The sequence below is a fragment of the Haliaeetus albicilla genome, chromosome 7 (genome assembly GCF_947461875.1).
Source record: "Haliaeetus albicilla chromosome 7, bHalAlb1.1, whole genome shotgun sequence".
Lineage (NCBI taxonomy): Eukaryota > Metazoa > Chordata > Aves > Accipitriformes > Accipitridae > Haliaeetus > Haliaeetus albicilla.
The window spans coordinates 44,462,848-44,490,782 of record NC_091489.1 but is presented as its reverse complement, the minus strand read 5'-3'; the positions used below and the strand labels follow the sequence as shown (position 1 = coordinate 44,490,782).

General features: G+C 52.7%; 1 protein-coding gene across 2 annotated transcripts in view; it reads left to right on the top strand.

Moving 5' to 3' along the window:
- The window catches only part of LOC138686197 (protein CEPU-1), a 350,752-nt gene that overhangs the window by 32,361 nt on the left and 290,456 nt on the right, over positions 1 to 27,935 (top strand). The window contains exon 1 of one of the 2 annotated variants that reach the window (XM_069788159.1): positions 3,265 to 3,301. The exons of the other annotated variant lie outside the window; for it this stretch is intronic. Within the exon in view, the coding sequence (XP_069644260.1) occupies positions 3,280 to 3,301 (22 nt within the window). The 5' untranslated portion in view covers positions 3,265 to 3,279. Of the gene's footprint in view, positions 1 to 3,264; positions 3,302 to 27,935 lie in introns of those variants that run through there. 2 annotated transcript variants of the gene reach the window in all.

The following is a 27,935-nucleotide window of genomic DNA, read 5'->3' as shown; positions in this document are numbered from 1 at the left end:
GCTCCTCGCTGCCAGCTGCTGTGCTGAGCACCCGAGGAGGAGGGGGAAAAGAAAAAGGAAAAGAAAAAAAAAAAAGAAAAAAGAAAAAAAAAAGGCACTCATAAAAAAGACAGTTTGACATTTTCTTGACTGTTTTGAAATTTTCCTAGCACAACAAGCTGTTTATCCGCCACTCCAGCTCTTATTGAATTAAAGTGTGGAGGGGGTGTTAGGAAGAAATCAATTCGTGCTCCATATGCTGCTCTGCCAAGGAACGTGGCTCTCTGCACACTATGGAATATGTAGGGAAGGGTGGGGGAAGGAGAGATAAATCCATCAGCTAACAAGATAAGTGCCTTGTTCCTCCATCTGTTACTGCTGTGTCCTTATCTGGGATTGCAGCGTGGCAGCAGTGATACATCTTGTGTCAGGTATTATATTCCAAATTCATATGAATGAATTTTCATGCTTGCAACAATCCATGATCCAGCTGCAAGCCCTGCCGTGGGCGCGGGGTTTGCTGCGGGGCAGCCGTGTCTTGCAAGCTCGTCCTCACCCAGCTCCTCTTTTGCTGTTGTAATTTGTGACTCGAGAGGGATCGAGTAGGCACAGCACCGGCTCGGCAAGGGGACGGTACAGCTGGGAGGAGGGCTTGGAGGCTGTCCAGCCTCAGGATGCCGACGGTGCGGACATGTGCTTTACAGACAGGAAAATCAGCCTGGGAATAAAGTGCACGTTTAGAGGTGGCAGGAGGAACAAGAACTTCTCAGGGCTTCGCTTTTCTGCTAAGTCTCTTTAGGTGGGGTATCGTAATTTGCTACGGCAGCTCTGGGGCGTGAAGGCTGCGGTCCAGCCCATGTGTCGGGTGGTTAGCAGGGAGAGAGGCAGTGCCAAAGCACAGTTCGTATCATCCTTAGCTAAGGGTTTTTTAGAGGCATCAACCTCCGCTCCTGATGGAGGAGCCAGATTTCTGTGTTGGACCAGATAGCCAAGTTTTGGGGAGCAGAAGGTGGATGGGATAAATCCCCACCCCGCTGTGCAACCTTGGGGAGCTCATTTAGCTGTACATGCCCAAACTCCGAATGGTCTTCTCTGCCCAGCTGCAAACCAACTCCAAATGTATCTGGCTGCAAAAGTGCCGAATTTCTAGATGGTGCCTGTGTTTAAAATCAATTTAGCTCTGGACCGGCCTCAAGACCTGTACTGGATTCAGTGGCTCAATATGTGATGAGCCAGGCTCTTCAGAGCTGGGAGCTGCTCTCCAAGTCTAGTCTTAAGGCTAATCCAAAGGTGTCCTCACCAGATCGCTGGCACGCTTGTAATTGACTGTACAATTGAAAGCTATGGAGGAAGTTTATGGGCGGTCTTCAAAACTCTGGTCCCTGTATGACCAGATCGCTGCCTGAAATCTTGGTCGTTACAACTGTCTAGTCAGCTCGGGGTCTGCAAAGCTTTCTGCAGCTTGGAGGGATAAATCAAAGTCTGGCTGGGATGCAAGGACACTTGTAAAATCCACAGCATCATCGCAGAGCGACGCAGCTGGGGTGAACAGCAATATCAGCATTTGCTGCTATGTTTTCTTGAATGCACTCATGTTTGCTGTTGTGCCAGCTTTTCCTGGAGAGGACACTGTAGATATATCGAAAGTTTAGATGGGAAGTAGGAATGCATCTAAGTCATCTCCAACTGGCCATACTCGACTGAGTCTCTCCTGACCTGCAACCCCTTGGGTTGCCCTGGAGAACTTGCCGCTGCCGAGCAGATGAATTAAGTCTGCACAGGCTCGCAGGCAGCTTCGCAGAGGGTTTCTTCTCTGCCTCTCAGCTCTGGAAGTGTGATATTGCTGGCTAGGCTTTTTGCTGAACTGGGCTATGGGCAGGGGAGACTGGAGGTGGAGGAAGCCAGAGCGAGATCGCTGAAGGTCAGACCCAAATCCCAACCTTTGGTGGGAGCAGGAGTGTTTGACCTGGCCGATTTATTTTTAGGCTTGGTTTTAGTCTAGGTTCATATCTGCTAGTGGAAGGCACAGACTGTGGCACCGTTCCCAAGCCAAGTATTTAGAAACCTGGTTTTAGCAGTAAAGTCTAATTTGGAATTAAAGCACAGGAATTGCTAATACGCTCGTGGGAATAAACCGTGGCTGGATCCTATTTTCCGCTTCTCATGTGTGTGAGACTCCTTTGAGTAACATCCATGGAGAGAGATCACTCAGGATGATGCTTAGGGCTGGGAAAGAGAAGGTAAGAGGAGTCAGTCGTAACCAAGACCTTTGGAAAGAGAGGGAGATGCTGCTGTTGAAGTACCTGGCTCCTAAGCATCCCTTTTATCTGGGACTGGGAGTTAGGAAGCATTCAGCCCCTCTGAATAAATGGCAGATGTTAAGATGTGCTTAGCTTGGGGCTGCTTGTTGGGGTGAGCCAGCAGGAGATGAAGCTGTCTTTCTGCTGCTTAGGATAGCAGTCCCAGGGTACAGAGGGACGCGGGAGTTGAAGCAGCAGTAAAAGCAGGAGTTGTGCCTTTTTTCTGGTGGTCTGTCCCTCACCTTTCGTGCTCGCACGTCTTGGCTGCTGAATGAAAGGAATAAAAGCGAGGGCACTTATCTTCGCTAGCGTGCGCATCAGGGTAAAGAGCACGTTTCACTTGCAGAGTGGTAAAAAGTTTCAGGAAAGGGTAGGGAACAGGACCCTGAGCTCAGCTCGCCCCGGGTCTCAGGAGCAGGGGAGGCACGGTTTGATCTTGAAATATCCTTTCTGAACCTGCGCTCGAGCTGAAAAGGGAGAGAAATGCCTGTGTGAGAAGCGGGAGCGCGTTGTCTCTGCCCTGCCTGCGGGAATCGGTGCTGGGACAAAACCCAGCCTCAAAAGCGAGGGCTGTGAAAACCAGGTGTGCCAAAGCTGGAGAGGATCTTTTTTCTCATTGCCCACCTTCTTGTTCTCGAATAAAGATGCTATTTTTATTTTCCCTTCTGTTTAGCCCCGATGGGCTTAACCCATCTCTGCAGAGGCGCAGAAATCCCAGCTCTAATTTCAATTAAGAGCGCTTCTTTTGATTGCAGCCCAGGCTGGGGTTTGGGATCTATTCCTAATCCCTATATTAGCACTGATTCATCTCTTCCATGAGTATTATCATCAGTGGCCCTTAGGGAAGGGAGGGGAGGGATCTTTCGGGAGGATAAATACCATTTGTTTGTGTTTGTATTAGCTTCCACGCCGCATCCTGATTACATCCCGCATTTTGACACAACAATTATTATTAATTTCCCGGCGTCTGCATTTGGATTCTCGCCGACACAAAGGGAAGATGACGGATAATGTCAGGCTCGGTAATTGGGTGGGGGAGGGATGGAGAAGGGGAGGGGGGCAGATGGGATATTATTAGATTGCAATTCTCGGTGTGGAGTGGGGAAGGTATTTCTCAGCAGATGTCGGCACTGGCTATTTATCCGCACGTTAGCGCCGGCAGAGCAATTGTCTGGGACGCGCTCGGCTCCCTCACCCCTGCCCCTCTCTGCCTCCTTCTGCATAGAAATCCCATCAGCTCTGTATTGTGAGAATTGGCTTTTCCGGAGAGCCCTGCCGGTTCCCTTCTGCTCAGGCACTGCCGTCTTTGCAATTAACTTTGCAGAGGTGAGCCCCGGCTGGTGAAGAAGCGAGCCGCGGTGCCGTGGGAGGGCTTTTCTCTGCAGGTGAGGGTTTTGGAGAAGCCCTGGTGGGGCTGAGTCCCTTCAGTGCTGGGGTGTAAGGAGTTGGTGCCTGTTGCAGAAGTGGGAGCTTCTGTGACTTGCCCAGCATCGCTGCGGGCAGAGCCAAGATGGGAATGTGGCAGTTCTGCCTCCTCGTTTCAAGGACGTGGTCCTTGACCCAAAGCAGCGGATGCTTGGCTGGGGCAAAGGTGGCTGCTAATGCACAGCAAGGTTGATGGAGTGACATTGCCGGTGAAGAAATCGGAGCAGGACATGTGCCCCGGTGTCCCTCCGTCCTTGCTGCCGGGGATTTTTGATAACTGTCTGCTTTTTTCCTTTAACCAGTCGTCATGGGAGAATTGCAGCAGGGCTGGTGCATCGAGCACAGCCCAGGTGTTGCCAAATCTAGAGAAATACTTAGGAAAGCCCTTGTTCAACAGCCAGTGTGCAGAGGGCCCTGTTCTTCTCCCAGATCTTGTATCCATCGCCTGATTGCTGACTTGCACTGGTTCAATGCCTGGTGGCACCCGAAGCAACGCGCTGGAAGGGAAGGTCTCCTGCCCTTCCCGTGTCTCGGTGTTGTCTCGTCCCTCCCGCAGCGTTTGCGCTTGTGAACCGCTGGGTGGTTCTTCCCCCGCGCTCCCCGGGTGGAAGGAGGTTTGAGTTCAAGCTGGGAAAATAATAAATAAACCGAAGGAACTAACTGTGATTCAGTGAGCATCGATTTCTGAGGTTGCTCGTGAAACACGGAGAGATGGTTGCGATGGAGGAGAAGCTAGAGGAGAGGAGGAACGGACAGGTCTTTGAACCTTTGGGGAACCTTCCTCCTCTTCTTTATAAATCTGTGCAGGGCCGGTGATTTGCTGGAATATCTTTTCCTCCTCCACACAGGTGCTGAAGATGGTGATGGAGTTGCTTTGGTAGCTGGTGTATGGGGTTGGCAGGGGAGGAGGGGGCCTGTAGCCTTGTGGGGCTTCAGCAGTGAGATTCCCTGGCTGGAGCATGGCAGGGATCTGGGAGATTAGCAGAAAAGCTGCTGGTGCCTGACCCTTGCTGGGGTTGGAAAGTGCCTTCAGAGCCGCGCTTAGAGCAGCAGCACAAGGTCAGGCTGCATCTCTGCCCGAGAGAGGAGCAAGCACATTGACCTTGTAACTTGTAAAATCATCCAGAAGAGGCTTGGGGGTGGTTTTTGTTCTTTTAATGTCCAAGCTTTGGCTGTGCCTGGCATCCACACTCAGCACTGGGTCCCAGCACACAAACAAGCTATCCCCCTGTGCTAGCCCCTCGGCTAGATGTTGGTGTTGGCATCTCACCACCGCAGTGATGGGGCAGGAGTAATGCTCTTTTTCTTGGATTTGTGGTTCTTCTGCTAGCCGTGTCTTCCTCTAGCATAGTCAAATCCCTCTGTGCATGGTCCTACCCATCCCAAGTCCTCTCCCTTCAGCGTGTCCCAGAGCTGAGCCCTGGCTCCCCTTCACCTCTCCTACGAGGCTGGCCGACAGCCACGCAGGTTTTCCCTATAGGGCAGGATGACAGGATCATGGCATACCTCCAAGTCGGTCAGGATTTCTCATGCTGATGAGCTGGGCCTTCCCAGTCATCCTGCAAAGTGTTTAACCCCTGAGGCACCGCTCCCGGGGCTGGCAGGTTTCACACAGAGGGACGTCCACTCCATCACAGCGATGTCAAGGCAGTTTGATGCCAAGAACTGTGTTGCTTGGAGGCTGCGCTTGGCTGCTGGAAGGGTTACAGGCATGCATCTATAGGTTGAGATGTCGTGCTGTGAGCAGCGGCTCACACTTGGGGTCCTGGTCTTGGTGGGGGCAGAGCTGGGATTGCAGGGGGAGACCCTTGTCCTGGCTCCAAGTTGATGTCCTGCCCATGGACAGAAGCGGAGGGCGGTTTTGAAAGCTTTTTACTGAAATAGAGCTGCTTTTTCCGCTGCGCGGCGGCTGCTCTGGCCGAAGCACAAAGCTGGGCTTGCCGGAGCAGCTGGCTTTGTCTCCACCAGCGATGCAGAAGGCGTTTTGCGATGAGCCGAGCAGCTGGGCTTGCAGAGGCAGGGCGAAGCCGTGCCGGGGAAGGGATCCTGGTCTGCAGTGACTGGAAAAAGAATTAGGAGATTCTGGTTCAGGTTTTGCCCCTTCTGGCAGCTTACAGTGTGAGCAAGGGAGAGCGAGCTGGGCTGCAAGAGGGGCTGGAAGCATCTGGGGGTATTCGTGAAGCACTTACCTATGGGTTGGAATGGGCATGGCTTGATGCTGCCAGAGAAAGCGATCGGTTTGATGCTTTGCTCTGAAATTGGGCCAAATCGCAATCTCCGGAACTGGCTGTTGAAGTTGAAGAACATGATATTTGGTCTTTTTGGAAGCAAGATAAGCTGGAAGGGCAAGAAAGGCTGAGTTAGGCAGGGGTGATGTGGTGTGGTCCCACGCCGGCTTGACTGCGCACTAGGACCTGAGGGATGAGGAGCATCTTGGTCCCCGCTGCAGCCCAGCCGTGTGATCCTGGCCAAACCCCTTCTCCTTGTTTTCCCTCTCAAACTTTGATCTTTTCTTTTCAGCCTTTAAGCACTTCCAGCCGTGGATTTGTATGTTCAATATCCAGCACAATTCCTGCGGTGTTGCTAGGGGTTAGCATAATGGCAATAGTAATGCAGGGAATTATCAGAGACGTTATCAGCGCAGTCAAACCCCAACTTTGCAGCTTTTCCCATTCACCCCTAAAAGCAGGACTGGCTTTCTGTGTGGTGTGACCTGTAGGTGCTGGAGCCAGGCCATCAGGTCATCTCATCTAATAGCAAATCCTTTGTCCTTAGAACAATAAATTCAGCGTTTCATTCCCTCTCTTGCATCTTTTTGTGTCCATTTGCACATTGAAATCTCTTCAGCCGACTCCTGCCAGTCTTTACAAAAAGCTTTTGCTGCTTCAGATGTTTCAAAGATTGAAGGGTTGCCCATCAACTGGAGAGCTTTCCTTGTAAGCAGCTCTGGCTCTGCAGAAGGCAGTGGGAGGGAGGTGAACGTATTTGGAAGAAATGGGGAAGGGAGGCAAAAAGGGAAGGGGTTTTGTACCCTGTTCTCCTGGGGGAAGCATTTTTTATCTCTAAATCTGTGTAATTGATGCCCAGATACTCTGGTGATGAGTGCCTTAGAAATGCATCTGCAGTAATAATCTAATATCCGTTTGTTAGGGCTCCAAGGAAATCTAATAGAGCTTTGCCTAATAGAGCTCCTTTCATCCCAGGATAAAATGCAAGGAGTCTGAGACGGAAAAGACCAATTTTAGGTCGTGCAGTTCATCTCCCTTCCAATGCAAAGTCTCAAGGTATTTTACACACATTAAATAATTAAAGAGCAGTTGTGGTCAGGGAGGCAACTAGGTGAAGAAAGCAGCAGCTGGTGAGCACACAGCACACCTCCCCGGGTGCGCTGCCGGCACCGCTGGCTGCGAAGAGGAGAGCTGGGAGCTCGCTGGGACAGCACGCTCCGATCCTGCTCCTGCAGCGAGGTGTGAGCCAGGAGCACGGGGTTTTACTGGGGCTTTGTCGGTTGTGTGCTGGTCTGGACTCTGAGCAACACTGGGGGTGGAGGTGATGATGCCTGACTCATCCGATCCTGCCCGGCCCAGTTGGGCTCTGGTGCTGCGGCGCTGGTTGATGATGATGACTGTTCTGGGACATCATCCCTGCTAGATGGGGATTTATCAATGCTATCGGGATTCAAGGCTAGCTGTGCCAGCCAGCGCAGAGCAGCAGCTTGGTGGCTGCAGGCGCGACTTCATCTCTTTACTGACCGTCCACATGAGCGATGGAGGATGGTGACGGCCGACAGAGCTTATCTGACCTGGAAGTCAAGGTGTCCCTTCTGCAGGAGCAGCCCCAAAGAGGAGCTCTGACCTGAGTTTCCAGTTCACTGGCAGCTTCTGGCAGTAATCGTAGCAGAAGAATCTCTTTCAGTTTCTGGTGGTTGCAATCCCTTTGTGTCGGTTGGTTATTTTTTGAAAGAAAGCATGTAAAGGCCTGGGCTTACGTTTACGAGTGCTGCTCTTCGGCTTCACCCCACATGGGAGTGGGACCAGCCCCACATTTGGGTGCCTCCACTGCCGGACCCAAAGCAGGGATGACCCCTGCTCTTCCCTGGCTTGGTTGCGCATCTCTGGGAAGCAATGCCATGGAGGGTCTTACTCCTTCCTTTTACAGAGCTTCCCCTAATTGCCCGTGGATCAGGCAGGATCTGGCCCTGGGGGCTTCCCTTGCCCCTGGGGCTCTGGGGGGGGGAGAGGAGCTCCTGCTCCAGCCGGCAGCTGGAGGAGGCAGGGGCAGTGGGGGCTCCCATGGGACTGCGGCTGCCGTCAGTTTTAGCACATTTGTCTCCATCTTTCCCAAGACGAGGGGTGGCAGGAGGGTGGGATTTGGGGATTTCCAGAATTAATGATATCTGCAGTGAGGTATCTGGCTCCTGCGGCTCCATGCGGAGTGGAGCCGGCAGCAAGGGGAAATCACCTGTGACCGGTTCCTCGGATCTGCCCTCCTGTAAATAATCGTAGATGAAAATGTCAAGCTCAGAGCTCCTAATGTGGGCTAAAGGAGGGGATAAGGGGGGGGAAATGTGTGCGTTGGCGTGGGAGGGCGAGAGATGGAGAGAGTGATGGAGGGAGAAGGTTGGTGCGTGACGGAGATGCAGACCCTGGGTAGGGAGGGCTGGGGCCAACCTGCTCTGCAGGGAACAGGCTGGGGGAGATCCTAGGAAGGTGTTTGCGATCCGGTGTGGGGCTCTGCGGGGATGGGAAGGCGCGTGCTGCGGGATGGCCGGGTTGTGCATTATCTCTGCCTTAGGATGCTCTCCCTGGGACCGTGGTCCCAGCTTCAGGCCAGCTCCCACTCCCAAGAGTTAGCCTCAGGGATTTTCATAGTTAAACATGCAGATGTGGCCTTTCACCCACGCAGAAACACACAGCGTGGAGGGATGGCTGCTCCTCTTCTGCCGGCCAAGGCTCTGCCACCTCCTCTGAAAAGACAGTCTCCTCCTGGTCCTTTGCTTCTCTGCTGAGAGTGCTAATTAGAGGGCCAATTAGTGTTCAAGGTCAATTTGATTTGCACACTCACTCCAGTAGGAATTGGAGGGAGCCCGTCTCCTCGTTTTGCATAGCAGACGCTGCAGTGACTGGGGGTCACCGCTGAGCCGGGCTGAATTGGAGCCGGGGAGTGGGAGGTGAGACGGCTGCTCCCTCTCCATCACCACCCCAGCAGCCTGGCGATGCGCCCTGCACATCTGGGCTGCCGCTGTGCACATCTGTGCAGCACTCGCGAGGTTGATGGGAAGCGGCAGGTATCGGCGTGCTGTGAGGGACGAGGGGAGGACCATCGAGGGTTTAGCTAATGGAGAGCGAAGCTCAGAAGCGCTCAAATAAGAGGAAAAGAAAAAAAGATTTGGGAAGCTCACAGAGGCAATAGTGAAATGAAAGAGGAATGGAGAAATGAAGGGTTTGGAATTGTTTAATTTACGTTTAAGCACCAGAGCTGGTGGTGGTTTTGCTGCAGAGGACAGCAGTAGATTGAGGAGCGGGCAGGTGCCAAACAGCCTGTGCCCGCAGTCCTCAGCTGGGGTCGTTGTCCTTGTCCTCGGTTCCCTGTGCTGAATCCTGCTCCAGCCCCGGCAGCTCTCCAGACAGGAGCACTTTGCCTTGTCCGGGGGCTGTGACAGCAGTCAGGGGATGCAATATCCTCTCTAGCAATTCACGTGTAGGGGAATAAGCCTGGCAGCTCTCGTGCAGCACGGCTGGGCGTTAGGTCTTTTGTGCCATCCCAACTGGCTTGCAAATTTGGCTTGTCTGGGTATGGGACAAGGAGCAGAGCCTGCTTTCTGTGGCTGCCCCAAGTGCAAGGACACAGCAAAGGCACAGGAAAACACCTTTATGTGGTTCTTGCCCAGACTTGAGTTTTCTGGCGGGGTTTGACAGGCACGGTGGACTGCCCTGCGCTACCGATGTCAGTGCACAGAAAATATTTTGTACCCGAGGTGGGGGTCGACCCCCTGCACATCCAGTGTGCCGACAGCCCCCCACCCTGGCCCTGCCGTCAGGATTTCTGGGCACAAAACAAGGAGCAGACGGAGCGGGAACCTGCGCAGTAGCCGGTGCCCGCACCCAGCTGTAGGGGGATGAGCTCCCTGCCTGCTCGGCCGCCCCATCCCCGTACCCCCCCCCCACTGCCCCACAAAGCCCCACGGGTGCAGAAATACCCATATGGCACGCAGGCAGGTCCAGGCACGTGCCCCAAGAGATGCAGGCACGTTGGCCATCTCCTCCGCCAGCTCCTGCCTTCCCCACAGCCAAAGCTGGCTGTGTGAAATCTGTGCTGGGGGCATCCGCTTGATACCAGCTCCAGTCCAAAGCCGATGAGAAATGCACAGAGTGGCAGTGCCGGACTGCATACTAATGGTGCGAGAGCTTGCAGGGAGCAGGGAAGAGAAAGGGAAGGAGCCAGACTGCAGCTCCTGGCTACCCGCGATTGATTTATTACCAGGTTTGCTGATGAATGTGTGAGAAACACTATTGGTGGTAAAGCAGAAAGCCCGTAATTAAAGTAACAGCTTTCAGTTTTTAAGCACTGCTTGTGTGTTTTCTTCTCTCTGGCAAATTTTGTGTCTTGGTGCTGCTCGGCAGCATCCCCCCCTCCCCCGCCATCCCATGCCAAAGCTGCCTTTCGGCTCCAGCGTGGAGGTGCTGCACCCAGCCTGGCAGTCGGGGAGGGGTGGGTTACGGCATGATTTGGTCAGCGGCTGATTTGGAGAGGGAGTATGGGATTTTGGAGAAGTGGGCTCTGCCATGGTGGCATATGAATCTGGGCTGTGCACCGGGGAAATTCCCCTCCTGCCCTTGCACGTGGCAGAGCACTGCAAAGGGGCTAGGCAGGGTCCAGGGGTATACGGGGCAATGATGCTCTTCCCCAGCATGGGGATTGGGGTTTTACTTTAAATCATCGCTGCACACTGGCAGAAGGTGCTCAGCACCTTTGTTGTAAGCGGTTGCCTGCGTTTTACGCACCGCCAGGGTTTACTCCTGCCTAGACCAGGAGCTTGCTCCTTTCCCCTGCGTGTGCACGCATGTGGTACGGCACACGCGGGTCTAGCACAGCCCAGTGGGCTCGGCAGCGTGAATGCTCCTTATCTGCTCCAGCGCCGAGTCTCTGCGGCTGGCTCAGAGTGCCTTTTCCTGGCACCAACCCACTCAATCCCTTCTCCGGGGCTGCCAGGGTGCGGGAGAAAGGGACCCGCCGCTTGGCGGGGTGTAGATCGGATGATCCACAGGAAAATATCTGGTGCTCTCAGTTAGTAAATTGAGCAGAGAGGCACCCCAGCCCCTGCGAGCCAGCGGCTGTGATGGATGGGCCGGCAGATAGAAGGATACGTGCGGTGAGGGATAGGGGGGTGGAAGGGGAGAGGAGGTGAGCACTCTGCTGATGACAGATGGACAGACAAGGGTGTGTGTGTATAGATATATATGTGTATATGTATGAAGGTAGGTAGGGAAAGGGTCTCTCTGATGAGAGATAAATTGGGAGAGATGGATGGATGGGATATTTATAGTGATGGCTAGGTAGATAGAGCTGGATGTGTGTTGATGAATAGGTGGATGATGGATAGAGGGCACGGATTGTGAGAGCTGGTGAGCTAAAGGGTATATACGGTGCTAGATAGATTAGATGGAAGGATATATGTGATGATAGAGAGATAGTATAAGCAGCAGCCTCTGAGTCGCCAGCGACGCTGCTGCTTTTAGCTACTCTGAGCTCCGGTGTAATCTCATTTTGCCCTGGTAAATTCCTTATCAAGGCAGCTTTTTTAAATGAAATCCCCTTAAAAGAAATGAAAAAAAAAAAAAGAACAGATCACAACCGGCAGCACTCCCCAGCTCCTCCGCCGACAGCCGCTGACCCGGGCTGGCCGTTTCCATGATTACAAGTTAACTGATGCTCTGTAGCAGCTCCAAGTTTTTCTCAACAGCTGCGGCGGGGTCTGCCCGGGTGCCGGCAGAGAGATGCTGTCCCTTGGCTGCCACCTCCCTCCCCAGTTCGGGGAAGCCTTTCTGTCCTCGGGCAACCTCACCGTGTCCCCATGGCGTCGTAGGCATGTAAGGCATTGGTGTGTGCGACTGCTCTGGTGCTGGCTTGTGGGGAATGTGGGTGTCTCTCCAGGCTCAGCTCCGGCGCTCGCGTGTTTTGGCAAGCCCCCGGTGTGATTCCCAGCATTTGTCAAGATGAGGGCTAGGAGATGAACGTTGGCTCCTTTCCCTCTGCCTGCCTCCTCCTGCAAACAGCTGAGGAGCCCCGGGGACAGATTGTGCACAGAGGAGACCGAACTTCCAGCCTGCAGGATTCGGGGCTGCGTGCCGGTGGTTTTTCCTTATCCCTGAGCAGGCAGACAGACTCGGCAGACGTGTGAAAGTCTGTCGTTCCTCTGTGCCGATAGCAATTAAGATGTGCTAATGGTTTCAGATGAGCCCCTAAAAAATGTGGATGTTTCGCTGAGCCTTCTGGAAGCTTTTGCTCATCTGCAAACGTTTCTGCTGGTGGGAAACGAAAGCTTTCTGCGGCAAGTCCTAGCACAAACACACCTTCTGCGGTGGCATCTGGAGTGACCCTCTTCATCCCACACATGGTATGGAAGGGCAGGGAGCCCTTGAGATGTTTTCTGAACATCCCCATAGACGTCTGACCTCAGCCTGCCTTTGAGAGCCGCGGGATGCTATTTTACCTGTCACTCTGTCTGTGCAGGGCCTTCTGCTGGGCAAGGACACAGGAGAGAGTCAGGAATCCTGGATCTACTGCAGGCTTTGCCACCACTCTGCTGCAGAGAATTGATTCCCCTGGCAGCTGGGCACTATTTTTAAAGGGTTTGGTGGAAAATGCAGCCCAGACCTCGTTGGCTTCACTGTCTTAGGTTGCTGATGAAGGAGGAAAGTAATTAGGCTCTCCCTGGCTTTTAGCTTCACCCAAGAGCTGGTCGAAGGGGTGGTTTCATCTGGTGATGCTCAGCACAGCAGCTGGGGAGTCCTGGCTGGTACTGCAGGACCTGGAGCCACGGGTGCCCCGATGCTTTGCAGGGAAAGGCTATAGTTGATGTTTTCTGGCTGGTGGTCACTGACGCTGGATGCAGGCCCCGTGCTGCCACTATTTTCGGTGGAACTGGAAATATTTTCCACTATTTTTCACTATTTTCCTGTTTCACACGAGCAGTGTGGTTGGCTTCCCGAATTGGGAGCCTGAAAGGTGTTTCTGCTGCAAGTGAATTGTATCCCAGCCTTTCTGATGAATACCCTGCACCCAAAAAAAAAAAAAAAAAGCAAGTACACTGTTGCTTGATTTATTTTATGTGGTGGAGGGGTGGGGGAAAAGCTGAGCAGAACTAAAGTGCTCACACCAGGATTTCCTCTAGTCTTCCACCATACAAACAGCCTTGCAAACTAAACCCGCTTGGCCGAGCGTGTGTGAATCAGAGCATGAAGGCTTTGTGTAGCGTTGGCTGCAACCCTTGGCCAGAGTGTTGCATTTTATTTTGGTGGAGGGGCTCGGCTCTCCAGCACGTGCAGCCGCACGCTGGGGAGGGGAAGGAGACGTGAGAAGTCACTGTTACTGATGGGGAGGTGGGCTGCCGTGGCGTAGCAGGGGTGTGTAGCATCACCCGCAGCCCCTTGCTGGGCTGTTACGTGGTTGTGGGTGCTCCAGGGAGGGGTTTTGGGCTGGCACGGAGGTTTCTGCATGACTTCTTGCTGGTAGCCAAGGAAATGAATCCAAACTCGCCGTGCCTTCATGCAAGTGCTCTTGTGCTTCCCCCTGCCCTGTAGCGTCACCGGTGGAAATCAATGGAGGTGAGGGAGTGAGGTTGGCTCCAGCGGAGGTGCGTGGTGCTCCCGGGATCCCTCTCCTGTGCCTGGGGGTGCTGGCCCGAATCCAGCCCCTTTCTCAATAGGGCGGGTGAGGCCTTTGCCTTAATCTGTGCACAGTAATGATGCTCAAATAGGCAACGCTGAGAAGGTGGGGTTGGGTGGGATTGTAGATCCTGCCAGCCCAGAGCTTTCCTTTGATGCTCCATTGATTGGAAACATCAGGGGATGCTTGAGGAACTCGATGGGAGGCAAATATCGGGTGGAAACAGAGGCAGGATTGCTTAGGAGGGGAGACTTTCCGTGCCAGCGGGCAGGTGGTATGATGTCCTTTGTACTAAGTTTTCAGCCCCTGACAGTAAAAACTTAGCTAACCTTATTCTTATTTTTATGTGCCTATAGTTTGCTTCAATGATCTGAAACAAAGCTGTGGTTTTCAACTACGCTTAACGGGAACTATTTGAATTTCTTTGAATTTTTCCCTTCTGCTTTGCAAAACGCTAATTCTCCTTACCGAGGCACGGGCTCCGCTCCAGGCAGCCCCCTCTGTGGAGTGCTGCCTGCCTGCCTGCTGCCTGCCTGCATCCCTGCCCGCATCCCTGCCTGCCACGGCGCGTCCCCTTCCAGCCGGCTCCTCGCTGCCTTTTGATTGATTGATCGTCATGGCAGTCTAATAAGCGATAACAGCACATATGACAAACTAAACAACCGTCTAATGAATTGATTGACATCCGAAGGATTTGACTTGATGCACAACCCCAGTCACAGATAAGGTTAATGAGGGAGAAATTAAAATGTAGCTCAATGGGTAATGAATACAGCATGCGCCTTGTTGTAACACATGCCAGATCCATCACTCTGAATCAAGTGATGGTAGCAATTTCTAAATTATTTATTGCGCCCCTCATCTTCCTGTCTCAAGGGAAGAGGCACTCGGACTGGCTTTTGTATTTTTTTGTATATATATATAACTGTATCTATCTATCTGTGCATTGTGAGGATCCATAGCCAAAGAAAATTGCTTTGAATTTTGCAATTTTCATGTTGGTTTTTTTTGTAAACTCAATAGCAAAAAATATAACAATCCAGAACCTGTCATGCCATTTGAATCATAATAGCTACAAATTCACTCCCCTGAATAAATGGAGAGGCTTATTTATCAAATATATACAAGATGTCTGTCTAGTTGTTAACACACAGAGGTATGAGTAGGCAGAGGAAATCGAGAAAGTTTACATATTCACTGCTATCTCCAGGGACCTTTCCTTTCCTCCTACTTCTTATTCCCTCTCCCCTCCCCCAATCGCATCTCCAACTTGCTTTGACTTGCTCTGTTTTTCTTTTATTTTTTCCTTAAATGCGCCTGGCTGACAAAACTTGGGCTGTCAGAAATGATCAAGAGATGAAGTTGCCAAGGAAGAGGAGAGAGATTTGCATGGAGCTTGCATCTCCCCATGTCTTGCTGCCTACATGGGAGGGTGTCTCCTCCGCTAGCCAGGAGGAGCGCTGGGGACTGTCAGTCTGCTTGAGATACTTATGTGCTCCCGATTATCACGTGCATTTTCTTCCACTTTAGGAAAGGGGAAGCCAGATTTACTAGAAGTGAGCCTATACTGGTTTTCAAAGGTCATCCTCAGGGCCAGAAGCAGATGGAGAGAGAAGCAGCCAACGAGCATCATATGGGCTCCCTGTATTATTATTTATACCGGAGCTGGGGTATTTGGAGCCGGGACTAGGTGATGTGTTGCCCCATCGAGGGGTATGGAGTAGACAGGGACTGGGTGAATACTTGTTTGGGTTTGTGCTTTCTTGTGAAGCTGCTGTCGGTGAGAGGGTGTTTGCTGCCCACGTCGGCGGTGTTGGATGCTGCACGCCTGAGAAATTATTCCCGCTGTGCCTTGATCTGGGCGAGCTGTGAACTTCTCGGCGCCGAGCCAAGCTCTTCCCACAAGCCCGGCAAAGCCCACCCTGCTCCAGGAGGGCAAAGCCACTTCTCATCCTGCTTTGTGCTCCCGGCGGTAGCTAATGAGTTCGTTTTTGACCTCGGCATCCTTTCCCTAATAGCGAGGCAGGGACAGAAAGGACTCAGGTAGCATGACTTCATTGCAGATGGAGCGAGACTGGGCAGCTAGAGGGGGAAAAAAAAAAAAAAAAAAAAAAATTCTTCTCTTTGCTTATAAAGTGCAGCTGGGTCTGAAGCCATTCAGAGGAAATGGCTGTGGATCCCCCCCGTGCCATTCTTCAAAAATAGAGCCATTCTCCTCCAAGCACTCTTCCAGGATTCATTTGAAACCCCCCATTGTACCTCAGCGGCTATTGGGTTTGGAGCGCAGGAGTTGGCGGCTATTAAGAGGTCTGCTCCTGCCACAGGTGTCCTTTGGAGACAGTGCCTCTCTATTACGGTGCAGCAGGTAGATGCCACCACCCGGCATTGGGGAGGCCGGGAGAAGCAATCTTAGCAAGGCACCGGCGTTTCAATTAACCAGCAAGACAGCCAGCATTTCAGCACCTGTACATCTCTCTCCCTAGCAGCCAGGATGCATTGTATTATAAATAACAATAAGCAGGGCCAGTCAAAGGCTGTAATTGAATCTCTTCATTTTGCTGACTCGGGCGAAAAAAGCCCCTTTGAGTGAATTACAATGCCTGTGTATATAATTTGGGAGACACGTAAAGGTAACATGCTGGGTGTAATTAAAGCGAGCATCCCTCCCAGTCGGTGTCACTGCCCTCGGGGCACCCAGGAGCTGCTTCGATGGTCTCGCCATGGGGAGGTCCCACTGCAGGTGTGGGGAGCATCGCTCAGGTCTCCAAAACTTTCCCTTCCCCTGAAGGGTGGGCACCGGTGACCAAGCTTTTGATACCTGTTGAAGAGGAAAAGCCAAATTCCCTCCTCTTCTTGCAGCACAGGACTCAAATCTCAGCTCTTTTCCCTCCCGTCCCCAGCGGCTTTGCCTCCCTTGCGAGGGGAGGTGAGATGGCAGCCCACCTGGGCCAGCGGTGGGAGCAGCAAAAGCTACGAAGCCACAGGATTGCTCCTTGCAAAAGGGTCAGGAGCGGTGGCCTGGAGACATATCTCGCCAGTATAGATGTCCCGGGTACATCACCCTGGTATGGATGTCTCTGTAGTGGTCGGCTTGGGTCCAAATGTCTACAGCTGATGTACATCAGCTGGCCTCACAGGCTCTTACCGGGCTCAGCGACAAGGATTGTCCCTTGTGGTGCTCATCCCCGTGGCCGGCTTGGTGGGGAGGGAGCCTGACTTGGGTGCAGGAATGCCCCCCAGCCACGGACACGAGCCCCCAGCCCTGCTCTGCTTGCCCGATGGCAAGAGGCTGAGCCCTTGCTTTGATGGTGTGGGGGCATCGCACAGAGCAAGCCGGCGAGCAGGGACTTGCTGCTCTTCCATCCTCTTATGGCTTTTCCTTGTAGTGGTCCTGCAACCTCCTTCCCACGTTGCCCAGCTGTTCCCCAGTCACCAAAAATCCTCATTTTTGCAATCATAGAGACCTCCTGCCTGCTTGCGAGCTCCTGGGAGGTGCCCATCACATCGGCTGCAAGCCCGGCGTTAAGAAAGTTTTATGGATTTAGGCGAATACTAGATTCCTTCTGCAGCTGAAATCGAGTAGGGCAGATGATGTTGCCGTACAGGAATGAGCAGTTTGGTTGTCCTTCACTTTGAGTAGTAGCCAAGGATGTCTTTTGGCTAATGGAGAGAGCCAAAATTTGATGCCTTCCAGATGTTCAGTTCCCTTCTATCTCTTGAGCCTGACTGCAACGCTCGCCCTCGGCACGCACCCTCCTCCTCTCTCCCCTCTGATCCAATCCAGATGTCTCTTGAAGGCCGGCACATTTTTCAGCCCAAATTTTGCACTGACAGAATATATTACATCTGCATCGAGGTGGAATATAAAGTGAAGAGGAACTGCGGGGGGAGCGCAGGGAAATGAGGTTTGCTGTGCCGCAAGAGCATGGGGTTAAATCAGCACCTGCAGCCAGTGGTCCTTGGTCCCCGCTTGCTCCCTCTGTGCTGTTCAGGTTTTCTTGGAGGTTCGCATTAAGAACATGCTCCAGTTTTCCTTTTTTTCCTCTCTAGAATCCACTTTGTGTGTCACTTGCTTTTATTTTTTTTTTATTATTATTATCTTAAACATCCATTATTTAGAAACTGCTGGAGCCTGGAAACCAATTTCCGTGCTTATTTCAAAGAGTTTGCAGCGTTTAGGTGGTTATGTACAGGCTATTATGTGAACTGACCATGGGAAAACAGAGCCTGGCGCCCCACGGGAAGGGGGTGGCGGACCCCTGATGGGCAGGCGTGGGGGTAGGTACGGGATAACTCCTGCCTGATGGACGTCCGGACCTCAAACTGACTGGGGGATGAAAATCAGCATTGCTTTTAGCACAGGGTCCTGTGCCGGGGGAAGGATGGGAGCCCAGAACCCCCCTGAAAATGGGGTTTGTGGTGGGCAGCGATGGCTCTGGGCATCCTCGCTCAGGGGACGCTGGGTGCCTGCCCCGGGTGCGGAGGTGGTTGTAGCGAGTGTCCTTCGCTGTTCTTGGCTTTGCAGGGCTCAGCGTGTAAAGCAGTGGATCCCTGAGGATGCTTTAAGCTACTAAAGGGATTAGGCAGGGTTATGAGCAATCCCAGGACGCAGGAAGTGTCGAGGCAGTTTGCAGCCAACCTCCTCCTCCTTTCCTCCGGCCAAGTAAAGGAGTGGAGGGACCTTTTCATCTTGGTTTTGCATTTGTGGGTGGGTGGATGGACGGTTGAGGAAGCCCCAGGTGCAGGATGACTCCCTCTTCCCAACAAACCATGCGGATCATATTTAGGGCCAGGGAGGTGGTGGGAGGGAAATCCAGGATTGAGGGATTGAGTTCATCCCTCTTGTAAGCCCGTCAAAGTCAGCGGAGTCGTGGCAAGAGCGGGGCTGGCCCGGTGCATTCACAGCCCGAGAGCAATCCCTAAATGCTATCGACTTAGCGTAACCCTCTGCTGAGCTGGCTGGCAGTCACGCCGAGCCCCTGCGTGGCAGTCCAAGTCACAAGGATCTCTCATCAAATGCGGTGCAGACCGCGGGGGACCCCTGGGCCACTTCATTGCCCTGGTTTGGAGGTGAGGGAGTACCGCAGAAGTCACCGTCACGAGGACCTGCAGGTGAAGGGAAGAACTGTCCCAGCGGGGCACGCTCCTTTTTTGCCTGTGTTAAGCCCCGAGTCTTTTATCCTGAGATTTCAAAAGAGCTGAAAAAGATCAGTCAGTGGCATTATCTCTGCTTTTGGCAAACAGGGAAACCGAGGTAGCAAAGCTGAGCCGGAGTGAAACAGCCCCTGCCTTCCCTCGGGTGCTCCCACCCCTCTCCAAACTTCCCAGGGTGCCAGTGCATGCAACCTGGGGTTTGCAAGGGGTGTCATCCATGGGGTGCCTCTCCCTGCCCGTGCCCTTTAGCAAACCAAGCTGTAATTTAACTCACGAGCAAATCAGTGGGGCATTGCACCGATTCCTCCTCAACACCCGTGCAGGCGCTCCTCCCGGCGGGATGCCAGTTGAGCATCCCTGCCCTAAATTTGAGGAGTATTGACATGAGTGTGCTGGGTCAACTTGATTTGGCAGGGCTTGTGCTGCAGCCCAAACCTGGAGGCTCTGTAAGCATCCACGTAGCAAATCCATCCGTGTCGTTGCTCCCAGAGCCACAGCGGGCAGCCCCTTTTACAGGCAGCAAGACTGAGCCCTACTAAGAGCCCTCTCGGAGCCGCTGCCATCCTCATCCTCACAAAACAAAGTTAAGGCTAAAATCCAGGCTGTGCTATCGATGGTGGGAGGCAGGCGGCAGCGATGTTGGAATTTTCTCCGTGTTGCTGCGAGTTAATTCATTCCAGTAAATCATCCAAAATAATTTGCGGCGAATATCAATTTTCTGTGTGAACTTCTCGCTGGCTGCACAGAAGTATCTTCTGCCGACACGGCTCCCTAATTCTGCTGATCTGAGACAACAAAGCAGCTGGGGAATAAACAGGAGGCGAGCTGGAGTCCCCAGGGCTGCTGGCGTGAGGGAGGTGCCAGGGCTGAAACACACTCGCAGATAAAACCCGGCGAACGCAGGCGATGATTAAAGGCTAATTTGCTGTCTGTGTAGTGTTAAGCGTCCCCTTTTCCTAACGAGCAGAAGGCACTGCCAACCACATTCTCCTTCGCCTCCTCTCTTTTATTTACCTTTTTAATTATTTTAATGCTCTTCCGAACTTTGATAACGAATCCGTCTCCTGGGCTGGGACTGCCGAGCCCACCTCGGCACAGGGCCAGTGGCAGAGGGTTATTTCGGCGCTAGGAAAGGCTTTAATGAGTAGCGAATGTCTCAGAAAATACCCGGTCTGCTCCACCTGTCTCGTGATGGATTTCAGCCTGTGAGTGCCGGTGCTGGCTGTCACTTGGTCAACCTTTCTCCCCACCAGCTGGTAGAGCAGAGCTGTCCCAGAGCCAAAGGCCCGGCTGTACGGGAGCCGTGGTGTCCTGGGATGGCGGCTGCAGGGTGAGGGAAACTACCCGTAAGCATCTGAGCCACCGTCTGCCTTCCGAAAAAAAAAAAAAATCTCGGGGAAGAGTTTTGGGTTGGTGTGGTTGTTTTTGAGGATGGTATTTCATGGTCTGTCTTTCCAAGGAGAAACATGAGTGGTGTGGGCTCCCTGGGGGAGCACACAAAGGGTGATCCTGAGTGCAGGATGCTCTGCAGGAGTCACCCAAGGGGCATGTGTCCTGCTGCTGCTGCCTAATACCAGCTTTTTGGAAGCACAGTTATTTCTGCAGCTTTCCCATGCCCAGGTGCTCCTGTCTCCTGGAGCACGGGTGTAAGCTGAGAATGGTGTCCGGGAACAGGGAATCGAGGGGACACCCAAATACCCCGTAACGCCGTGTCGCTGACCTGCCGTAGCAATGCATTGCCACTGGTCAGCACGGCGGCGTGGCAGCTGGTGTCACCGGTTTGCCCGCGCTGATGCGCCGAGGTTTGCTTAAGTGTAGCAGTGCTTGCAAGGCTATGATGGGTTAGTCCCTGGCTGTACTGTGGCTGCGTTCACACTGGGGATTGGAAAACCCATTTTGGTCTTTTGGCTTTTGTTTCTGTTGAGAAGGGAGCAGGTTTGAGGAGAGTTGGGATGAAGGGAGCCCCTTCTCCCACCTGTTATCATGGAGAGGATTTGCCAGGCAGGAGTTTACCAAGAGGAGAGAAAGGAGGAGTCATTTCCCCACTAGCAGGGTCTAATGCAACTTATCTCCATGGTACGTATTGCAGGTGTCTTCAGCATCACTTCTCAGTGGCTCTCTAGCCCGGATTTATCTGCTGAGGATACGAATGCCTTCGGCTCCTCACCTGCAGAAACCGGCGGCATTGTGGTTTCCATCCCGGGGGAAGGAAAATTGCTCCTTTTTGATGCTCCCTGTGGGTCAGGCAGCTCGAGCACCCTCTCCCACTCTGACCAGACCGGCCAGCTCGCACAACCGATGTGCGCTGATGACGGGGGTCTGCCGGAGGCGCAACCCCCCCCGGGGGAGCTCGGCTCCCCGGCACAGCCCAAAATAGATCTGGGGCACCCATTTGCAACCAGTGCTAGGATTGCACATCGGCTCCCGGTGGGGGAAGCGGCCCTGATTAAAAGAACTATTTATAAAGAGCCTGGATGCGGGGAGAGGAAGAGGTGATAATTAGCTGGTGGCGGCGGCTGCGCTGCAAGCCGAGGCTCGGGATGGGTACCTGCGCAAACAGGCAGATCCGTATTCCCGGGGCAAACGCGGATGGGATGGGGAAAGGAATAACTCCCTTCTCCTTTGCCTCTCTCCAAGAGGCCCTGCTGATTAATGCTATATTATTATTGCTGGTTTATTTTCACGGTTGTAGTATTCGCTCTTCGTTCCCGGCAGTGGGAGCAATAAGGGCGTCGAGGGCTGGTTGGAAATTGTGTCTGTCTGTGGCGAAGAGGACTCATCAGCAATGGTTTGGGTGATGTTTTCCAACAAGAAGGGTTTATTTGTTTGTTTGCTTATTTGCTTTTTAGATGGCTGTGAGACAGAATGAATTTTTCATGCAGAAAAAATTCAACAGTGTTTTATTGTTTGAAAAATTGGCTTTAAGTACATGTGTGTATATGTGCATATAGGAAAAAAAAGTGGATCTCTTCAGTCATCTCTGCTTATTTATTTGTTTGATGTATTGTGCAGATTTATTTAATTGATGGCAGCACCTGGAGTGCGTTTAGGCACTTCCTAAGCTCTCCCAAAGGCTGGGGTTTGGGTTTGCTTCAGCAGCACGCAGTCTAAGGACAGACAGACACGGCGGTAGAGGTCAGCAGAAGGGGAAGAGCCGTAGACAATTTATGTATGAGCTAAATCTCTTCCCTCTGAGCTGCTGAGAGCCAATACCTGCAGCCTCTTGGGGGCTGGATTAGCTCCCTGTCACCTCCCCAGAGTGGATTCAGTTTATATATATATGTGTGTGTGTGTATTTCTCTTTCATTTGGCTGGGACAAAAATTGCTGAGTCAAAGATTCATTTTCTTAGCAAGCCCCTTGGAAGGCAGATAAAGGGGACGGCAGCGCTAGGCAGGGCTATAAATAATGCATAGAGCACAGGAGCAGCCAGAGCAGCCCTCTGCTTACAAATAGAAGATTTCTCAATAACGTATTACCCTGTCTACCATCCCCAATACTGGCACTTCTTTGCTCACCTGCGACTAACACCTACTGCTCATTTAAATAAATAAATGAGCCTAATAAAGCCTCTAGTTATCACTAGTCCTGCCTGATCCTATCGTTGCAGCCCTCGTTAAACCCTGCTTGGCATAGCATCCTGCGTTTAACGCTTCTGAAAGTCACCGTACTCAAGGTGATGTGAGGACAGGGGGGAAAACGTGCCCGGTTATCCTTCTGCCTGTCTCTCTGCCTGTCCCCCCAAGGCTTGAAATGCTGCTTTCCTACCATCTCCTTTTGTCTTTGGGATAAGCTGCTTGTCCATTTAAAGACAAAATATCCCCCTGTATGTGCATGGTTGTGCCGAGCGGGAATGCCGAATCCGAGGCCGTGGAGGAGGTTCAGATGTAGCTGAAGTTGGGTCTTCACCTGCAAGGGTTGCGACGCAGAGAAATGCATCTTAGGGGTTCACTCTTGCTCCATATCATTGACCAGCTTGCTTCCAGCCACTCGCTTTGAGGTCCAACTGCTGGTGGTCTGAGTCACTCCGGTGCTGAAGATGACTTGGAAAGTCTCGTCGGTGGGGAAGGTGAAAGCCCATGGGCTCCTGGTGGCTCAGCAGCCCAGCTGAAGCGTAGTTCAGTCTTGGCTGCTCTGCACGAAGGACTTGCCTGCTTGGGGTCGTAACCGGCTCCGGCAGCCCCATGGAGCAATGAGGACTTGTATGGGCTCAGTCCTGAGCTCTCAGCGATGCTCGGCAGAGGCATGAGTGAGCCCCGGCACAAAGGGAATGAGGGTGTTATCGAGCTGGTGAGGGCTCACGGGGGCTTTTTCATGCAGTCCCAGGCTGCGGGGGGCTTCAAAGGCCCTTTTCCTTCCCTTTGAGCTCTTGTTCAAACAAGCCTCAGCCCTCAAAGAGAAAAGCCGAGCAAAACTGTTGCACTTCATCCAATTCCCATTGAGTCTCGATGCAGAGCCGTCGATCGGTCCCAGGTTGGCCCAGGGGATCTGGGCAAATAAACGGAGCTGCTGGCCCCCCTGTCTTGTGGTGTACGGACAGCAGATGCTGCCGAGCGAAACCAAAAAGCAGCAAACGTCAATCTGACAGAAGAAAATCTTTCTTCTCCCTTTTTTCTGCCTTCTTACAAAACGCACTGTTACTCCTGAAGTTTCTCAGCCTTTTTTTCTTGGTCTTTGGCCTCAAATCCCTTGTCGGGAGCTACCTTTGAATCCAAAAGCGTAGCTGTGGGGGGGCGGGCAGGAAGGACATATTTCACGGCCAACCTGGACAACCTTGGAGAATTTGGAGGAGCTCTGAATCATCCCCCTTCAGGGTGCTGGGCAACCTCTCATTAAGGAGGGTCAGGAAGGGAGGTTGGCTTGGGAAGGGTAGCCCATGAGTGCCATCTTCAGGATTGTCGTTACCTTTTTTTCCAAAGTTATAACGAGCAGGTTGGGTACTGCTACTGCAGTTGGATGCTGATTTGAGCACGCTGAAAATCCAGTGTGGCCAAATTATCTGTGTTTTACCTCAGCCCTCCTTCCCAGCTCTTGCTGTGGCCATGCGTGCTCTGGGCAGTGCCTCTTTGGCGACGTTTCTTTGGGTATCTTTGCACTGCACCGCACTGAATTGCCTGATTCAACATTTTCAAGGGTATTTGGAGGAAATGTGGATGGTTCATTGACTGGTATTTGAAGGAAGCGGAGAATTTAATTAAAAAACATGAGGGAAAATTAGTAGTAAGGGAGACTGATTGCAAGGCTTGACGTAGGTACGGCAGCCTGGCCGGTACAGGCAGGGGCACTGGGAAGTGCTGGCTCCCTGCTCCATCCCAGTCCTCTGCCCTTGGGGAAAATAATAACAAGGGGAAGCAGAGGGGGAAAAAAAAAAAGGCTGTTTTTTATTGTTGTTTGTGATTTTTACATAAATTTTGCAGATTGCACAGCCTGGTTTTTTTTGTTGTTTTTTTTTTTTTTCTTTTTTCTTTTCTGTCTGCTCTGTTTAATGCAAACGGCACCTTCCTGCTGATTGCAATCACACACTGATTGAGAGAGGCTCACTCTGCCTGGGCTGGGGAGAGAAGGAGGGAGCCTTAACCCTTTCTCTCGTCTTCCCTCATCCCTTCTTGCTGGCTCACTCCTTCCTCGCTTTCTACCCTTGCTCTGTGACTCAAAACCCCACTCCCCAAAGGCCTTCTGCTTACATATGCGCAGGACGGTCCGCAGCTCTAATAGTGAATTTATTTTAATAAGCGAAGGCTTTGAAATGGATACAAACCTGCCTGCTTCAGGGCACGGGCCCAGCTCTAGTTAATGGGATTAGGAAGAAACTTTTCTTGCAGAGAAATCGTCGCCTATCTGCCTGCTGCAGACCGGTGCCCCGGGAGGCAGGGAGCAGCGGTCACCGTGGGAGGCGGATGCCTCTGCTCGGTGGATCATTGTCTATTCTGTCCCGGTTCTTGTATCCTCCTCATCAGCTCAGCGTCGTGGCTCCTTCCTACGGTGCATTAAACAACACCCGGCCCATATGGCCCCCTTGCTCTTACCCGCTCCTTGCGGGCAGATTGATGGGCGCCGTGGGAAGCCGCCTTGTGCCTAATGCACGGGCTTTGCGTCGGCGTGTGCGTGCCCCGGCGCAATTCTGCGCTCCCAAGGGACCGGGGCTGGATCCAGGAACCAGGGTTACATATATAAAGAGCGTCACGGAGAGCAGCCGTTTCGGCGGTGGCTTTGCACAACGGCTGCTGGAGCCACCCGGGCTTTTTGCAAAGTCCTGTCCTGTGAAAACTTGTAAAGGCTCTTAAACCTCCGTCATCCTTAACGCAGCGGACGCACGCCTTTTCACGGTGGAGGTGGACAGGCTGTGGGCATGGCCTGGGGGTTTTGATGAGTAGGATTGCCTCTTGCTGGGGTTTATGCCCATCAGCTGTGTGATCTTGGATCTAGATCCCACACGTTGCCTTGGGGCTCATCACAGCATGCTGAGATCCAGCAGGCACCCGGTGCAATGAATCTCCTCCCAAAAAACCCACTCCCCTGGGGAACGGGGATGAGGTGATTGCTCCTGTTTTTGCTGCAGATTGCCTGTGCTTCGGGTGGGGGAGCTGGGTAGCTGCGAGGACATGCTGCACGGGGCTGATAACTGCGCTTCTTAAGGGTTAACAGCTTCACGCCAAGCGATGTCACCTGGTTTTTGTGCATCACGCAAAAATATGAGCAAAGATGGTCCCGGTCCCCTCTTGCAGGTATCTGGGGCTGCAATGCCGCTCGGCAGGAGTTCAGCGAGGCCAGGCACGTGCATCCCGAAATTCGGCTATGCCCATTTCCCCCCCTCTCTTGCTCTGTGATAAAGGCGCTATAAGAGATAGGGAGTCGAGCGCTTTGCAGGCGCAGCGATGCCTGCGCCGAGGTCGGGAGCGAATGTGGTCCACGGGCTGATAAGTTACCTGTGAAGGCAATGACTTTGGGGATTGGATTGCGTTGCCCAATTCAGTTATGTCTAGATAAGATCGTGGTTTAAGACATCGATCATTTCAAAGGAACCTGCAGAGGGATTTTAATGCCTCGCAAATTGCTTTTCCTTCTATTCAATTTACATTCACGATTGCACAGAGCATATTTAGGAGCTTTCCAAACCGCCACAAACAATGACAAATCTCTCCTGAAATGTTCTCCTGTTGCAGTAAATTTGACCTGACAAAAGAGAGGGAGAAACTTCAGCCTCCTCCTGCGCCGTAAGGGCCTCTTAACCCCGCAACAAGCTGCGGCTTGGGCTCTCCAGCTCTGTACCTGCTGCCCTCCATAGTGAGCGCAGGGAAATGCTTTGCTGTGATGCTACAGCATCCTAGGGCTGTGTCGGGATGCGCTGCCAAGAGACATCCATGAGAAAAGTCGCCGATCCTGAAATCACATCCCTGTAGAAAGCCTTACTGATGGAGCTGGAGCCTCTCAAATGGCTGCTGGCGTAGATTAAATAGCCAGATGGGGTATACAGCTGCCTTTGCCACTGGAGACATGGTAAGGAAAGACAGGCATCGCTTCTGCAGGAAGAAACCCCCTCGCTTTAGTTGAGGTTGTGAGGTTGAGCCCTGGGTCCCAGCGCCTGTGGGAAGGACTGGTTGCTGTCCTGCCTGGCACAAAAGCAAGACGAGTTGATTGGGAAGGGAGCAAGGAGCTGGGAAAATAAAAATACAGACGAGGACCTGGCAGTATGGCTGGGATTCATAGCAGGGGGGCTCTTCTACATGTAATAGCGAGTCTTTAAGCCGGTTTTTCCAGGGATGCTGGCTATGGCATAGGGCAGGAGAGGTGCCTCTGGATTGAAATGCATTTTTTGCTGTTAGGCAGGCTCGATAGCGCTGCCAGCCCTGTCGCTGCCTCTCCGGTCCTGCCCGGCCCACCGCCTGGCTGGGATTCTCGCTAATTGAAATGTAATCAATACGGCGGTGATTGATTTGCTGGTGAGAGAGGATCCCTTTCTGCCGCCAGAGGGACAGGCTGCCCTGATATCTGGGGAAACACACGAGTCTATGGCCTCACTTGGGGATCTTGGCTGTGCTATTTTGGGATTCCCAAGCTGCCCCAGCAGGGCTGGGTCTGATCCTCCTGGTTTAGGAGATACAATGCGCTTTTAAATCTTTCGTCCTTATGTGCCCAGAGATCTCTTTGCTCCCATACGCATGGGGTTGGCATAGGTGTCTTTCCCATGGCTCCTGATGGGATCGGGGACAGGGAGAGGGCTGGAAGAGGAGTGCAAATGCCAGGAGGAGGGAGGGATGTTTTTGCCAGGCAGCCTCCAGGACTCGCTTTGCCCCGGCCTGGCTTTTTCCCATGCTTTCCCAGCCATCAAGCCGTGGTCAGGCAAACAAGTCTCTCGCCTGTGTTATTATTTCATTAAAGATGCTAATTCTGGCCAGCTGTCTTCCTGCCCTGCCTCTGCATATTCATGAGCTTGTGGTGTCCTCCTGCTGCCGTGGGCAGCCAGGAGGAGCTGCCGTCAGGGCACGCAGCGGGTGCGTGGTCCCACGAACGGGAGCGTGCCATGCTCAGGTCAGCCCGATTCCCCTCCAGCTCTTATCTGCTGGTTACCGGGTGCTTTGAGAGCCGGTGCAGAGATGCAATGGGTTTGCTCCGAAACTCTCATTGGGTTTTTCCAGGAGCATTTGTTGCCCCAAAGGACGTCTGCAAGCCCACTTGGTTCCTGCTTGCTCAGTTGCACCTGGGTGACCCCAGAAAGCACCCCTAAGCTTCTGCAATTAGTTTCCCAAATGGGAATCTAAAGATCACAGAGGCCAGCTGAGCTCCTTGTTTGTCACAGCCAAGACATCCGAGTGAAGCATCTCGCTGTGTCAACGTCCTCCGATCTGCTATCTGGCACCTGCTGAGCATTGCCTGCTCTGATTGGGCCAGAGATTTCAACTGGAAAATGTCAACTAGCCTCGGATGGATTAAGCCCAGGAGTTTTGGCGTTGTTCCTGGCACCTTTTTATCTCGTTCCTCCATGAAGCTATGATCCCAGGAATGACCATGCTCGAGGGGAAAAAAGCAATCAAATGAGGCAAGGAGTAAAGCTCCTACAACAGAGCAAAACCTATTGCCAAGGCCCCAAGTGTGGACAGGCTTCCCAAGTCCTTTCATTTAGCTGGTGCTTCTGTTTGGGGATGGTGTGCTTGGCTCTTTCTCTGATTTTCCTGTGCTTTGGGGGTCTGCG